General features: G+C 48.0%; 1 protein-coding gene across 7 annotated transcripts in view; it reads left to right on the top strand.

Moving 5' to 3' along the window:
- The window catches only part of SCMH1 (Scm polycomb group protein homolog 1), a 79,417-nt gene that overhangs the window by 25,159 nt on the left and 40,966 nt on the right, over positions 1-13,292 (top strand). For all 7 annotated transcript variants that reach the window (XM_051638038.1, XM_051638034.1, XM_051638037.1 and 4 more), the window contains 4 exons: positions 4,108-4,178; positions 4,951-5,185; positions 8,051-8,139; positions 9,093-9,336. In XM_051638038.1, the coding sequence (XP_051493998.1) occupies positions 4,108-4,178; positions 4,951-5,185; positions 8,051-8,139; positions 9,093-9,336 (639 nt within the window). The remainder of the gene's footprint in view (positions 1-4,107; positions 4,179-4,950; positions 5,186-8,050; positions 8,140-9,092; positions 9,337-13,292) is intronic.

Raw genomic sequence — 13,292 nt, 5'->3', positions numbered from 1 at the left:
CTGAGTGAAATGCTTGTAAATCCTAGTGGGTAGGATGTGCAGGAGCTCTGCTGTCATGGTGGGAGAGCTGACCCTTGGGAGGCCGCACCCAGTCATCGGGGAGCGGCACCGTCGCCTTTGGGTCTGTGAGCAGAGATGATACTTTGCTAATTTTCATACTCAGTTGGCTCAGACTGTGCTGCTTTCATGTCCTGCCTTGATCCTCGTTAGCAGACACACATATGGGCTGCAGACTTTAATGGGATGCCTTGATCTGGGTAAGACACATTCTCCTTCACAGATGTGACCTGAAATGCACATGTATTGTTTCAGTTGGATTGATGACCCCTCGGGAGCTGAAATGCTAATGGAGCCCAAACCAGACTTGGGTTAAAGATATAAACAGAAACTCTGTCTTCATTTAAATTCTGGGCAAAAGATCAACATTAAATGCAACATGATGAGAATCCAAACACAAGGGTGCACAGTTGCATTGTTCACAACTACTGTAGTTTTAACCCCTTGGGTGTGTGGAGTGTTTTGTTTATAGTAAATATTTTTGAAGGTTAAGACATCAGAGCTCAAATCTGACACTGCCTGCAAGTAATCTCCCTTTGGCATAAGCACAAGGTAAAGAGCTTTCTGAAAGCAAGCAAAAGGGATAGACAGTCACCCATAGCAGAGATTTTCACAGCCAAGTTACCAGAAGCCATATAGGTTTACAATCCTTGGCTTTTGTTTAGCTCACAGATGTAATTACAAAAACATGGTGTTCCTCATTAAGTGTCTGCTCATTTCTTCCTTTAAAGAAGATCTGACGTAGGTTAAATGGAGGAACAGGGTCTGTTCAAGTGATGATCCTTCCAGTCCATGGGAGCACAATGTGGTCTGCAAGGGAAGGGGCAGGATGAAAGAGAAGGCAGAGACTGAGCAAATCAGAGGGTGATTTTAGGGCTGGTAGGACATTTTGCATATTGTATTGGAAGCTGGAGGCAGCAGCAGAGTGAGTGTTCCCCCCTTTGCTTTTTGGGGTCAGAGAGGATTTCAGCCTGACAGTTAGCTCTGTCCTGGGACACTCCTGCTTCATCCCCAGTAAAAGGGACACTTCAGGACTGGCTGAAGTGCTGGTCTTTCCTGAAGCAAAGTGATTCACTGGGAATTGGAAAAAAGCCACCGGGGTTTTTTGAAAAACACTCAGAAAACATTTGCCAGTGTTACTGCCCAGGCTAGATAAGAAGCAATCATCTGGCAGACTAAAACATCTAATCCCTCTACAGTAAGACATCAGATTTATTGATGTGAAGAAGAACACTGACCAAATATAAAACACAAGGTAGTCAGTCTGTGCTAATAGGAAAGCCAATGAAGATATTCTTGGGTGTTTCCTTCTGGCCATATAACCTCAGGACCCAGCGAGCCTGTAAAATGGCATCAGCAGCTTTGGTGTCCTGGCTGGCAGCACACCTGGCATGGAGGCTCCAGAGCTGATCTGTTTGGAGCTGAGCACTGGAAGAGAGTGGGGATCAGTGTGGCAAGGAGGATTTGGGTATGGTCCAGAGGAGCTCAGGTTGAGAATGCCAAGTGTGATGTAGCCATCGTCAAGCATATGTGCTCTTCTTCAGCTGGAGAGCTCAGGGCTTGTTACCTGCTCTCCAGTTAAAAAAGCCTCAAGTGCCTTCTGGCCTTTTCTATGTTATTGACAGCAGTCCCTGTGTTGTAAAAAAATAGAACCAAAAAACCCAACCCAAACTTTGCATTATGCCATTTTCTTCTGATTTTTCCTGCAGTTTTTAGGTTGAGGCTGTTTATATTTGGTTAAGCATCCTGCTTGAAAAGCATTGTATTGTGAGCTAAATACTGTTCCTGAATTCGTGTAAACCCATTCCCTGTGTTCTCTGCAGGGCTTCCTCTCGTGCTAAGGCAGTGGTGGCAGCCTCCAGTTTCAATACCCAGTTTCTGTCCTGGTTTGAGTGTAATAGTGAAGAAGAATGTACTCCCTTTAATTTAGGCCTTGTGATGCCATCTGTGTGTAAAGAAATGGCTGACAGTGAAGAGAGAAGGAAGGCTTAACTCTGCTGTATCAGCTCTGTCTTTTCCTAGAGTTTAGAAAAGTCCTTCTGCTGCTTCCATGTTTCTTTGCAAAATAAGTCACCAGAGCTGTGAGTCGCAAGTAGCTGCAGTTCTAGTGTTGTGTGTGTGTCTTCATATAGTGGTTGGGCCCAGCAGGCTTTAGAATTAATCTCAAATAAGTTCCATGTCCAAACACTATTTTAAGAGGCACGCAGCTGTCTCAGAAATTTACTGCTCCTGCTGGGATTGTGCAGCGTTCATCTCGGCTGCGGCGTGAGCTGCTGTAGGGAGCAGAACGGCCTCACGTGGGGCAGAGCGAGTGAAAAGTGCAAGGATTAAAACCATGACTACTTTTAATAGCAAGGGATTGAAACCAGCTGAGGGGAGGGGAGGATTCTTTTTTAAACTAAAATTGTCAAGCGCAGCTGATGCTTTTCAAGATGCTTGCTCAGGCCCCGGGGCTGTGGTTGGTTTGCACTTCTCACCCCAGCGCTGTCAGCATCCTCTGTGCTCCATGGACAAGGCCTCTGAAGTTACACCCCGCTCTGAGATGAGCCCAGATCAGCAACTTGAGTTAAGGGGTGGGAGGCAGCAAGGCATTTCCATGCCGGGAGGGCCCGAGTTTACTTTGGCTGAATGTTTATTACTCAATTCATACAAAGAGTTTCATTGACATAACTGAATGTAAAATCATATCTTCAATTAAAGCAAAAGAACTGGGTTTTTGTGAGACCATCATTGCCGTGAATCATTGAATTTCTTCATTCATCCCACTCTGATACTGTTGGCCTAAAAGAAAATGCATGCCAATGGATGCAAAGTGTACTCTGAGGAATGGAGAGCTGCTGTCAGAGTCTGTAAACAGAAATACTAGAGTATTAGCTAGAGTAGCAACAAAACTGTATTTCTTTCTGTTCATTTCCACTATTTAACAGTGTGCAAGTCATCTACATGGGAGGTGGGAAGAAAGCAGCCTTTCTTTTTATTTATTTGAAGGTAGTAGATTATTGAGCCCTTAAGGCTTCTCCGTGCAGGTGTGACAGAACTGAAGTAACGTGTGTGTGCTGACCTTAATACCTGAATATGTAGAGGTGTGATGTGTGCTTCAGTAGCTAAAATGGCTCTTTAACACAGCTATTGTTTTGAAAACAGACTGATTAAAAACTTGATGTGAATAGGGGAAGTGGTAGCTGGCTCTTTAATCCTGCTGCCACCAATGCTCTTGAAATGACTTGAAAACTGCAGTCCCCTGGGAGCCATTCAAATGAATAGAAGCTAATTTCATGCTGGAAGGATCCTATCCCAGCTGCTCAGTTTAAATGGCAAAAGCCGTGATTTGCTTGGATCACAGGAGCTTTTAATTCTTCATTTAATAACAGGTTTGCCTGGATGGGTTATTGCTTTTACCCTTCTTGCTGTACATGGTGCAGGCAAGGATAAAATGTGCTTCTCCCAGCAGCAGCACTCGGTGGAACAGGCTTTGATGTTGGATGTGAGCCACTCTGTTCAGTAAATCCCCATCCTGTCTGTGCTGTAGACTTCAGGGAATTAATTGGTGACTTGTCCACTAATTGCTGGGGTTGGGCTGATACCTGCTCCAAGGTGCTGGCTCACGGGGCTGCGTGCCTGCTGGACTGGGGCACCCGTGAAGTTTCCTGTTCATTTGGACTGCTTTTAGCCCTCAGTGACTGTTCTTAATCCCCAGACTGAGCAATGTGTTTAACAAATGATTTTTAAGGGGCAGTTGTCTGGAAGACTCCACAGATTCCCATCTGTGCTGTGTGTGTAGATTGTTATCCTGACTTTTTGCAGACCCTCCACAGCAGTGTGGAGGCAGCAAGATGCCGTAGGCAGCACCAGGCTTTGTTCTGCCTGTCAGCTGCAGTTGTAAATCTTCTGTGGTCGCAAACATCAGAGGATCTTGATGAAAACATGTTGCCTGTGAGCACCTCCTCTGTGAGAAGTGGAGAACTGCTGGCATTCAGAGTCCAGCCATCTCTTTTTCTGACATTTTTGCATTTCAGTTCCTATTTGAATCCTTTTCATTTCTCTTCTCAGGTCACTTCACCTGGGAGAAATACCTGAAAGAGACATGTGCCATCCCAGCTCCTGCCCATTGCTTCAAGCAGGTAAGAGGATGGATGAAAACAAGAAAGGCCAAGGGCAATAGGCCCATTGGTGACCAGGGAATTATGTGCCTGGAATAGGCCCCTTTTTTGGCAAGGAAAATGCTTCAGGATATTGGAAACTTAATAGACGTATAAGTTTGCTGAGACAAGGATAAAAAAGATAGATTCAGACACTGCAAATGCTGAAGTGGTGCAGAACTCTTTCAGCTGTGCACAGATGGGAGCACAAGAGTGTTTTTCTCTCTGCTGATCATAAAGTCTTGGAGAAAATGTTCTGAATAGGCTGTGATCCAGGCTTTGGTGGATCCTGCCCAGCAAATATTTTTTTGTTAGAATTCACCAGATCTTTGTGAACTGAATAGCACCCCCAGGCACTGGGTACTTGAGCACAGAGGTGACAGCACTGAGTACAGGAGATACAGGACTGAATTGGCATGACACCCATGGGTCTGGACCAGAGGCAGCAGCCCAGAGGAGTATCTGGGTCTTTGGTCAGGTGGGTGATTCTCCTGAGAAGGGGACTAAGAGAAAAGGAAAAGTTGTCTAGGTAATGCAGTACTGAAAAGCAATGGGCCAAAGATCTGCCAGGGCTCACCAAGCTTTCTTTGCTGCTCTGTGGCCTCTCTTCCCCTTCTGTGCCTGGAGGACACTCTCAGTCTCAGTCTTTGCTAGAATCAGTTTCGATGCTCTTAGGACTTGAGCTCTGTGGCTGAGGTGGTGCATATGTTGGAGATCCTGGCTCTGACTAGGTCTCTTGTTTTTCTCTTTGCAGTCATACACTCCACCTGCAAATGAATTCAAGATCAGTATGAAACTGGAGGCCCAGGACCCCAGGAACACTACCTCCACTTGCATTGCCACGGTGGTGGGTCTGACAGGCGCGCGGCTCCGCCTGCGCCTCGATGGCAGCGACAACAAGAATGACTTCTGGAGGCTGGTGGACTCTGCTGAAATCCAGCCCATAGGAAACTGTGAGAAGAACGGAGGGATGCTGCAGCCTCCCCTGGGTGAGCTAAAGTTCAGCTGTCCAGCAAGTGTCTACATTATCTGTTGGGAAAACCTTAGGTTTTATTATATTTCTGTGCTTGGTACAGAGACCCATGGGCTGCTCCTGCCCACCACTGTGATGTAGACCAGCCCTGTTAGCTTGGGCTGTTAAACAGATGTATCCCACACCAATTTTTATTTCCATGTGGATGTTGTGGCATGGATAGGGAGATGCTTTAGAGTGTAGATGAAAGAGCTCTTTGAATCCAGGTGAGCTGCTTGCTCTGCAGCTGTAGCTCGGGATTATTCGAATGTGGTGCCCGTGCTGTCATGCCTTCTGAATCTGCCTCTGTACCTCAAAGGAAAACAAAAGAATGCCAGAGCCACTCTGTTTCCCAGAGGTCACACGAACAAAGAAGGGGGTCCCCAAAGTCCTGGTGACCCAGGACTGTGGGCAGTAAAACTGAAGGCAGAGCTGGTGTGATGTCCTTTCCCAGATGATTGTCTGTTCAAGGACAGAGCAAATGCAGGTTCAATAGAACCTGAGTCACCACAGTCAGGCAGTGCTGGCACATGGCTCTAGCCATGGCTTGATCTCTGGGTGCTGCCCATTGCTTCAGGCTTCTGATCCTGCTCACAAGCACTGCCATCTCAAAGGTGTGCTTGGCATGCTTTCCTCTGTGCTCCCGGTGGAGCTGAGCATGATACTGGTGTCTGGGTGGAGGTACTTTGCTGGGGATCTGTAAATCTTGATGTAGAGAATAACCATGAGAGCAATTAGGGCAGAGGCATCTGCTATATCATCACTAATCCTGACACTGATTTCAAAAACATTTACATTTTCATTCTTGCTAAGTGTATTCATGCCCTGGTGTCTTTGGGGCAATAGCAGGTTAGCTGGAGACCATCTGATGGGGAAACAATGTCTGAAAAAGTTGCCAGTGATTTGAGTCCTGTCTCACCTGAAGAGAAGCTTGTGATATTTAATCTTTTTGTTTATTTAATATTACTTGGCTACAGCTTTATAAAAATAACCTGGGCAGTTGAACACTTCAGTCTTGTCTTCAGATAAGCACACATTTTATTTTTAAATTTCTTGACACTAACCAGTTGGTAAGCTGGTTCTTTCCTGATTAAGTAGTAAGATTAACCTGCTTTTGCATTCTGCTGCCCATCATTTTCAAAGTGTTGTCATAAATCTCTCAGTTAGCACATCTCCAAAAAATATCAAGCTGATCTATAGTGATTCAAGAAACTTTCAATAGGATGCCTTGAGTTAGGAGTATTTTTATTCATGTTTATTCCTGGAACACCATTTTTGAGCTTTGGTGGTAGTACATTCTAAATTGCAGTGGGACACTTGAGACTGACCTTTCTGAAGAAGGAAGAAACATCAGCAGATGCCTGTTTTGGCTCATGACATCACACCAAGATGCAAAGTCTAATTGTATCCTTTCCCTTAATAATTGCTACAGACAAAACCTGCTGCAGCTATTAATATTAAAGCTGCCATTTGTGTTGTTTCTTTCATGCATGCTGCTGTCCCTGTGGAGACTTCTCTCTGAAATCCTGCAGCCTGCCCAGGAGGTGCAGGTACCTGCCCTTGCTTGCAGAGATGGGTTCCTCCTGTGCCTTGTCTGGGTTTTGCCAGCAGATGGCAATAAGTGTAATCGAGTTGCAGAGCTAAAGTAATTTCTGAAGGTGCCAGAGGAGAGGGTTCATACTCTGGAAGAAGTCTGCGTGCCCAGCTCTGATCTGTATCACTTGCTTAACCTTGGGACAGATAGAGTGGTTCTGCTTCAGCCAGCATAAAGACAGGTAACAAATAGCTACTTCTGCAGTTGGCCTTTCTGTCTGCAGAGTGCAAGGGCCCAGAAAACACAGCAAGGTTTTTCTGTGCTCCTTGTAGCAATTTATCATTTTTACACATCTGCTGTTGCTCCCCTTCTTTACATAGAAAATGTATGTAAAAGGTGATACTTGCCTTTCTGAGAGCTTACCTCTCCCATGCCTGAGGTTTGTGGCTATCTCAGTTGGTTTCCAGGCTGCTTTGACAAAGTTGCAGGGCTGGCGGGGTGGCCTGTGCTGAGCTGGTTGTGTTCTGGCATTTTGGCCCTGGCAAGGCTTTGCTAAGTTGGTCGTCACAGGGTGCTCTCCATCTGGGTCCAGTCCCAGGGTTACCTTCCAGACACTGCAAATACAGAAAGTGCAATGCCCTGTTCAGCTGAGCAGCAGAAACTGCCTGTGCAGGAAGATGCACGTTTAGCAAAGATGGAGCTTTTTGATATCTGGAAACTTTTGTTTGCTTTTTTTCTTCTGCAAGCCCCTTCCTGTTATTTCTGGACTTTTTTTTTTTTTTCTTCTGCAGAAGATGTGAAGCCAAAACCTGCCATTCTTTCCTGTAATGATTAAATGTGTTTCCCAGCCAAGTCACACCCTTTTTATGTCTTCAGGTTAGCTTTCCTGCAGGTCCCTCTAGAAGGTGGAGCAGCCCACCCAGAAGCTGAGATTCCCTACTGAGGAAGAAACTTCATAGCCTGAGTGTGCACTTGCTGATTTGTGTCTCCCCTGTAGCTGGATCACTGAAGCTGCCAGCACTAAAGCTGCACCAAGTGCTCTGCTATATGGTCAATGTACAGGCTTTTGTTATGATAAGTTTATATTGCAGTCAAACATCCATTTCCAGATGTTTCTTTTCAATAACATAAACTTTTGCATTCAGAGTATCTGGAAAAGGTCAATTCCGACTCTCCAGCATGACAAGGAGGATGATGTGGTATCACAGTGTGTGCCTGCTGCAAAGTTTCCATCAGAGCAGGCATGTGCTGCTGGATCTGGTGGCCCCCAGAGCCTTTAAGTCTCCATCTCTGCTTCCTTCTCTGCAGGCTTTCGGCTGAATGCCTCCTCTTGGCCCATGTTCCTTCTGAAGACTCTGAATGGAGCAGAGATGGCTCCTGTCCGGATTTTTCACAAGGTACTTTACTGTGGTGTTTGTGAGGCCATCCTTCTGGCATACCCCTGTACTGCAAAGCACCAAAATCACAGCTGGTGTCTCGTGTGAGATGTGCTGATCCCAGAGGAGATGAACATTGCCCAGCTTTGCCACAGTGCTGCTTCTCTAGGACAGATCATACCCTCTGCTGCTGTGTTGTAGCAGTGTTGAGATGCAGACAGAGGTCTACTAAGCAAGTGCCTTGGGCTTCAGAGCTTGTTTTTCGTTTGGGCTGCAGGTGCCACTCAAAGTCAGGAATGCAATATGGGAAAGTCAGCATCTCTCTGAAACTTTTTAATGTACCGGAGCTTGCAAGGAGTGCAAATATTGCTGAGGCAACGTTGCAAGTATGATTTTGTAGTTTGCATTCTCATACCCTTAGTGAAGTCAGAGAGACAGAAGCCAGTCTAGAGTCATGTGCTGTGGTATGGGGTGGTTGGTGTGGCTTTAGTGTATCTCAAGTACAGAAGGTTAGGAAGATCAAGCCCCAGATAAGGATAGATGGCAGATGTCTCACATGTCTAGCAAAGCTGAAGGTGGGGTAAGAAAGATGGAGAGACACTGTCATATCTCAGGTTTTCCTGCCCTGAGATAACAAGGTGCAAGTATGCTACACAGCCTCTTTTCTTTGGAGCTTATTTTCTGCCCGTGTTGCATGACAGAATTGTCACAGGGTGCACTGCTAATGTAGCACTGTCTGGATTTGGTCCAGCAGCCAGGTGATGGCGGAGCAGTCAGGAGCAGACTACAGCAGTGACTTAAGTGACACGTGGTTATGTAGCTAGGCCAGTGTGTGCACAGCTGATTGGGGTTCAAACCCAGCCCACTAGTTCCTTCTTCATGTGCTTGTGGAAGTGAGTTTGATGGTGGAGGGGACAGCCCTAGTCTGGGGAGGCACTGGCATCTTTGAGCACATCTTCAACTTCTCCTTGCAGGAACCACCATCCCCATCCCAAAATTTCTTCAAGACAGGTATGAAGTTGGAGGCAGTGGACAGGAAGAACCCTCACTTCATCTGCCCGGCCACCATTGGGGAGGTGAGAGGTTCTGAGGTCCTCATAACATTTGATGGCTGGAGAGGTGCCTTCGATTACTGGTGCCGATATGATTCCCGGGACATCTTTCCCGTAGGCTGGTGCTCGCTGACTGGAGATAATCTGCAGCCCCCTGGAACAAAAGGTAAGGCCCGTGTTGTTGCTTAGCTGTCTTTCTCCTCCACTCAGCTCTTGAAGAGCAGCAAAGCAGGCAGAGGCAAGCAGCAGGGTCATCTATCTGGGTGCCCTGTCTGGCTTTCTTACTGTTGCTTTGTGTGTGGTATAGGTGCAGATGATCATACCTGTAGCAGTGTGACAGCCTGGTGTCAAGGTGCTAAGGGACAGCCATCTGTAAAGATGGGCAGGATGGTGGCTCTCTGGAGGGATGGTGGTGCTCTATGATGTTGCTGAGGTCTGCTCCTCTTCAGGAATTTCTCTAGAGTCTTTCCTACGTCTCTGGAACACGCATTCCTAGGGCCTTTTTCACAGGGGAAATAATAAGGGAGTAACGAGACCTACTGAGTTGCAGGACTGTGCCTGTTTGTGCTTCCGACAGTTGTCTTGCTCTGTACTGGGATCTCTGCTGTGATGATGCTTAAATCAGGTTGTACCTGCCTTGTTCCTTGAGCTGTGGTTGTTGTTTAGGAGCTTGGTGCCTTGCAAAGGTCTGAGTGTTGGCTGTTGAGATTTTCATACGTGTCTCTAGCTTGCTAGCATTGGAGTTGTGTTTGGGACCAGGGGAGCTGTCATTGTCCTCAAGCACATCCCTCTGGCATTTGCTGGCTGGGAAGTCCTGCACATGCGAAACAGGAAGAAATCTCTGCTGGAGCTGAAGGATTACTGAGGAGAGACATTTCTCTGATGACTGTTACTCTTGAAAATCCAGGGTCAGCTTGTGCTAACCCATCAGGCTGGTGCTTTCCTGCTGTTCCATGATGTGACCATTCCTGTCCCCTGCTGCAAGGCAGGTGTTGGGGTGGATCACCTGAGGTCACCTCATACATCTGTTTTCAAACCAGGTTGTGGGCTCCCCTTGGGAGGAGGTGATTTCTGTTATGGCTGGGATCTGAAAGTCTCACTGTTTATCTTGGATTTCTGCATTTGGCCTTGATGTTCCCTGCCTCTCCCTCACTTCCTGCTGTTTGTTTATGTCCTGCTTGCTGCCACCCTGCAGGCTCTGCAGAGCTGCTGGGGACCTCCTGGCTGGTGGCTGACCTCTCCAGCAGTGTCCTGGAGTCACAAACTCTTGCTCAGCATCTCCGAGGTGTTTCTCAGGTACTGAATGAGTCGCTAAAGACATGATGGCATTGGGTGGGAGTTTTTCTGGCATTAAACTGGGTGTGAAAGGTTTCATGAGGAGGGTGGAAGCCCCCATGGTATGAAGTGCAGGCAGCTCTGTTCCTCTGCAGCCTCCCCGTGCCAGGAGCTGAAACTGAGCAAGGAGAACATCCAGAAATAAAACCCGAACATGGGGGCAATCGGGTGGTAATTTGGAACCAGCTTGAGAAGCATTTGCTTTTCCCCCTCGGCAGGCAGCAGTGACAGGCTTTCCTTCTCTTAATGACTCCATCAGCAGCAACTCTGAAGTTCCTGCTCATGTACAAAAATAATTAACCCCAGAAGTCACATCTCCACACTCCCAGGCAGGGGCAGCCCTTGTGCTTAGGCAGATTTCTGCTCTTTCTGCCGTGTTTTTCAAGTGCTTGAGCAGGAGCAGGAGTCGGCAGAGGTTGCATGAGCCATGCAGAAATGCTGTGGAGTAGGGATCAGCCTTGTCTTTGTGGTATTTTACTTTCCTCTCTGTGCCTACCTCCTCCCTTTCCTGCCCCAGACTTTCCAATTTCCACTTCATGGGATTAAACCAGAAGAAGGGAGCCCTGGGAACTTTCCTTGTCTGTTAATGAATTCCTCCCTTGTTCCTTTATTTCTCTGCCCTTTTATGGAGGAGGGTTGAGCACAATCCCCCCAGCACCTGAGAGTGCTGCTTTTGGCAGGGTTGGAGGATGCTTCACCCCAGAGGGATCCCCCTTGCCCTCAGCTTCAGTTAAACTACCCTGTATGCCAGCCTGGAGCCTGCAGGACCATGTAGTGGAGTTGAGGAGGTTCCCTTTCCCAGTGGAAATTACCTTTAAATCATGGAGACCCAGTGACATGTGCAGGAGGTCAGTGCTAGTGGTGGTTGTTCTGGGCTCTGCTCACAGACCCAACTGACACTCTCACCCTGGGTACTGGCAGGGTGAGATCCTTGGGGGAGCTGAGAAGTCCTGCAAAGAGTTAACACTGTGGAGACTGACAACTTCCTGGGGCTGAGTGAAAAGAGGCCTCCTGAAATGAGCTTATGTTCAAGGGAAGCAGGACTTCAAAGAGGCCAGGAATGTTTATTTAATGCTGGTAACTTAATTCAGCTCTAATCTGTCCCTTCTGCTGGTTGCCAGCAGAGGTGGAGGAGTGCAGGGCCTTTCCCAGGCCCATTTCCTCCAGGGCTCCAGGGCCTCCCACTCCCATCAGTGTTTGCTGAGCTGGGGCAGCTGGGCAGGTTGCTGGTAGAGCTGGGACCTGGCCAGCCAAGCCGAGGGGAATTTTCAAGAGGGCACGTGTGTGTGTGAAGGGAGGAAAGGGAGGTCAGGCTGCAAGGAGGAGCATCTCTCTGCATGACAGGTTGGTAAGGACATGGCTGTCTGCGTGGGCTGCGGTTGGAGGTGGGCTCTGCTGTGCTTCTAGGGCAAGGTGGAATGCAGCAGAGCTCATCCTCTGCACCCTTGGCTTCTCCACACCAGCTTGGCAGCAGCTGGGGAAGGCAGGTCCCTGTGACGTCCCAAAGGGTGGAGGTTTCTGTGGCAGTACAGCCAGCTTCCATCAGCTTCCCACCCGTGCAAGCTGAGCATGGTGGAATTGTCTCCGGGCCAGGAATTCCCCACTGCACTCTTCACAGATAGTGCACCATGTCTTGTATGTCTTTTCATGCCTCTTACACACATCCTGTTTTACCCTTAAACACATATCCTGGACTTAGAGGAATATAAGATGAGAAGGACTTCGTGTTAAAATAGGTGCTGGATGGCAGCTTTGCAGGGCAGACTGTGTCAAGGTGGTTTCTGTAATTACCTTACACAGGTCAGGTAATTGCTCACAATTTGTGGGTTTACTTCAGAGTTTCAGAAATTCGCTTTTTTTGACTGTATTTGCACATCCATTCTTACTGCATCAAGTGGTCATCCCAGACAGATACTGAGAAGTATTAACCTATCACAGTGCATATACAGCAAACAGCTGAATTAAGACTGCACAAGGCGTCAAAGCCAAACTTACTGCAGAGGTTTGGGACTTTCCTGTTGCCTGGTGGGGTCAGAGTTTCAGAATTAGAGCAGAACAGTGTCCAATGGTGTCCTGGTTTGGTTTGGTGGGTTTTTTGGTAGTGGAGGAAGGGCCACATGAGTGGCTCAGGTAAGAAGCTGAGAAGCTCCCCCTGCTCCAAACCCAGCCAAGGAGCCATTAGAGGGACAATTGATGCATCTCAGCCATTAACATAGGAAAGAATCAACACCTGGGCAGAGAGGCAGTGGGGGGAGAAGAGCTGTGCAGAGCTGTGCTGGGGAAGGAGAGCAGTGCTGGTGGTTGGTGAGGAAGAAGGGGCAGAAGGTGCCCAAGCAGAAGTTTCCCTGCAACCCATGGTGAGATGGCAGCTGTGCCTCTGCGTTCATGGAGGAAGGTGGTGGAACATTCCCTGAAGGCACCAGGAGGGGTGAACTTGGATTTACTGCCCATGGCCTGGGATGGTGCAGCTGTGGAAGCCCCCGGGCCAGGGGAGTTTGTTCCCCAAGCCCCCGTGACTCTGCGGGCAGCGCTGGAGCAGCTCCGGGCATGGTGGGAAGGGCTCATGGAGGAGGTTCGTGGAGGACTCCTTCCCACTGGAGCAACCCGGTGGGGAAGCAGGAAAGGAATGTAAAGAATCCTTCTTCCTGAGGAGGAAGGAGCAGCAGGAACCACCAGCCTGTGAACTGACTCTGAACCCCATCCCCCTGTGCCGCTGGGGGAAAGGAAGGAGAGAAATGGGGAACAAAGTGATTTGGACCCAGGAAGAAGGGTGGGGTGGGGTAACGT

The sequence above is a fragment of the Apus apus genome, chromosome 21 (genome assembly GCF_020740795.1).
Source record: "Apus apus isolate bApuApu2 chromosome 21, bApuApu2.pri.cur, whole genome shotgun sequence".
NCBI classification, from domain to species: Eukaryota; Metazoa; Chordata; class Aves; order Apodiformes; family Apodidae; genus Apus; species Apus apus.
The sequence above is the reverse complement of the archived record's forward strand: the minus strand, read 5'-3'. Positions and strand labels throughout refer to the sequence as shown.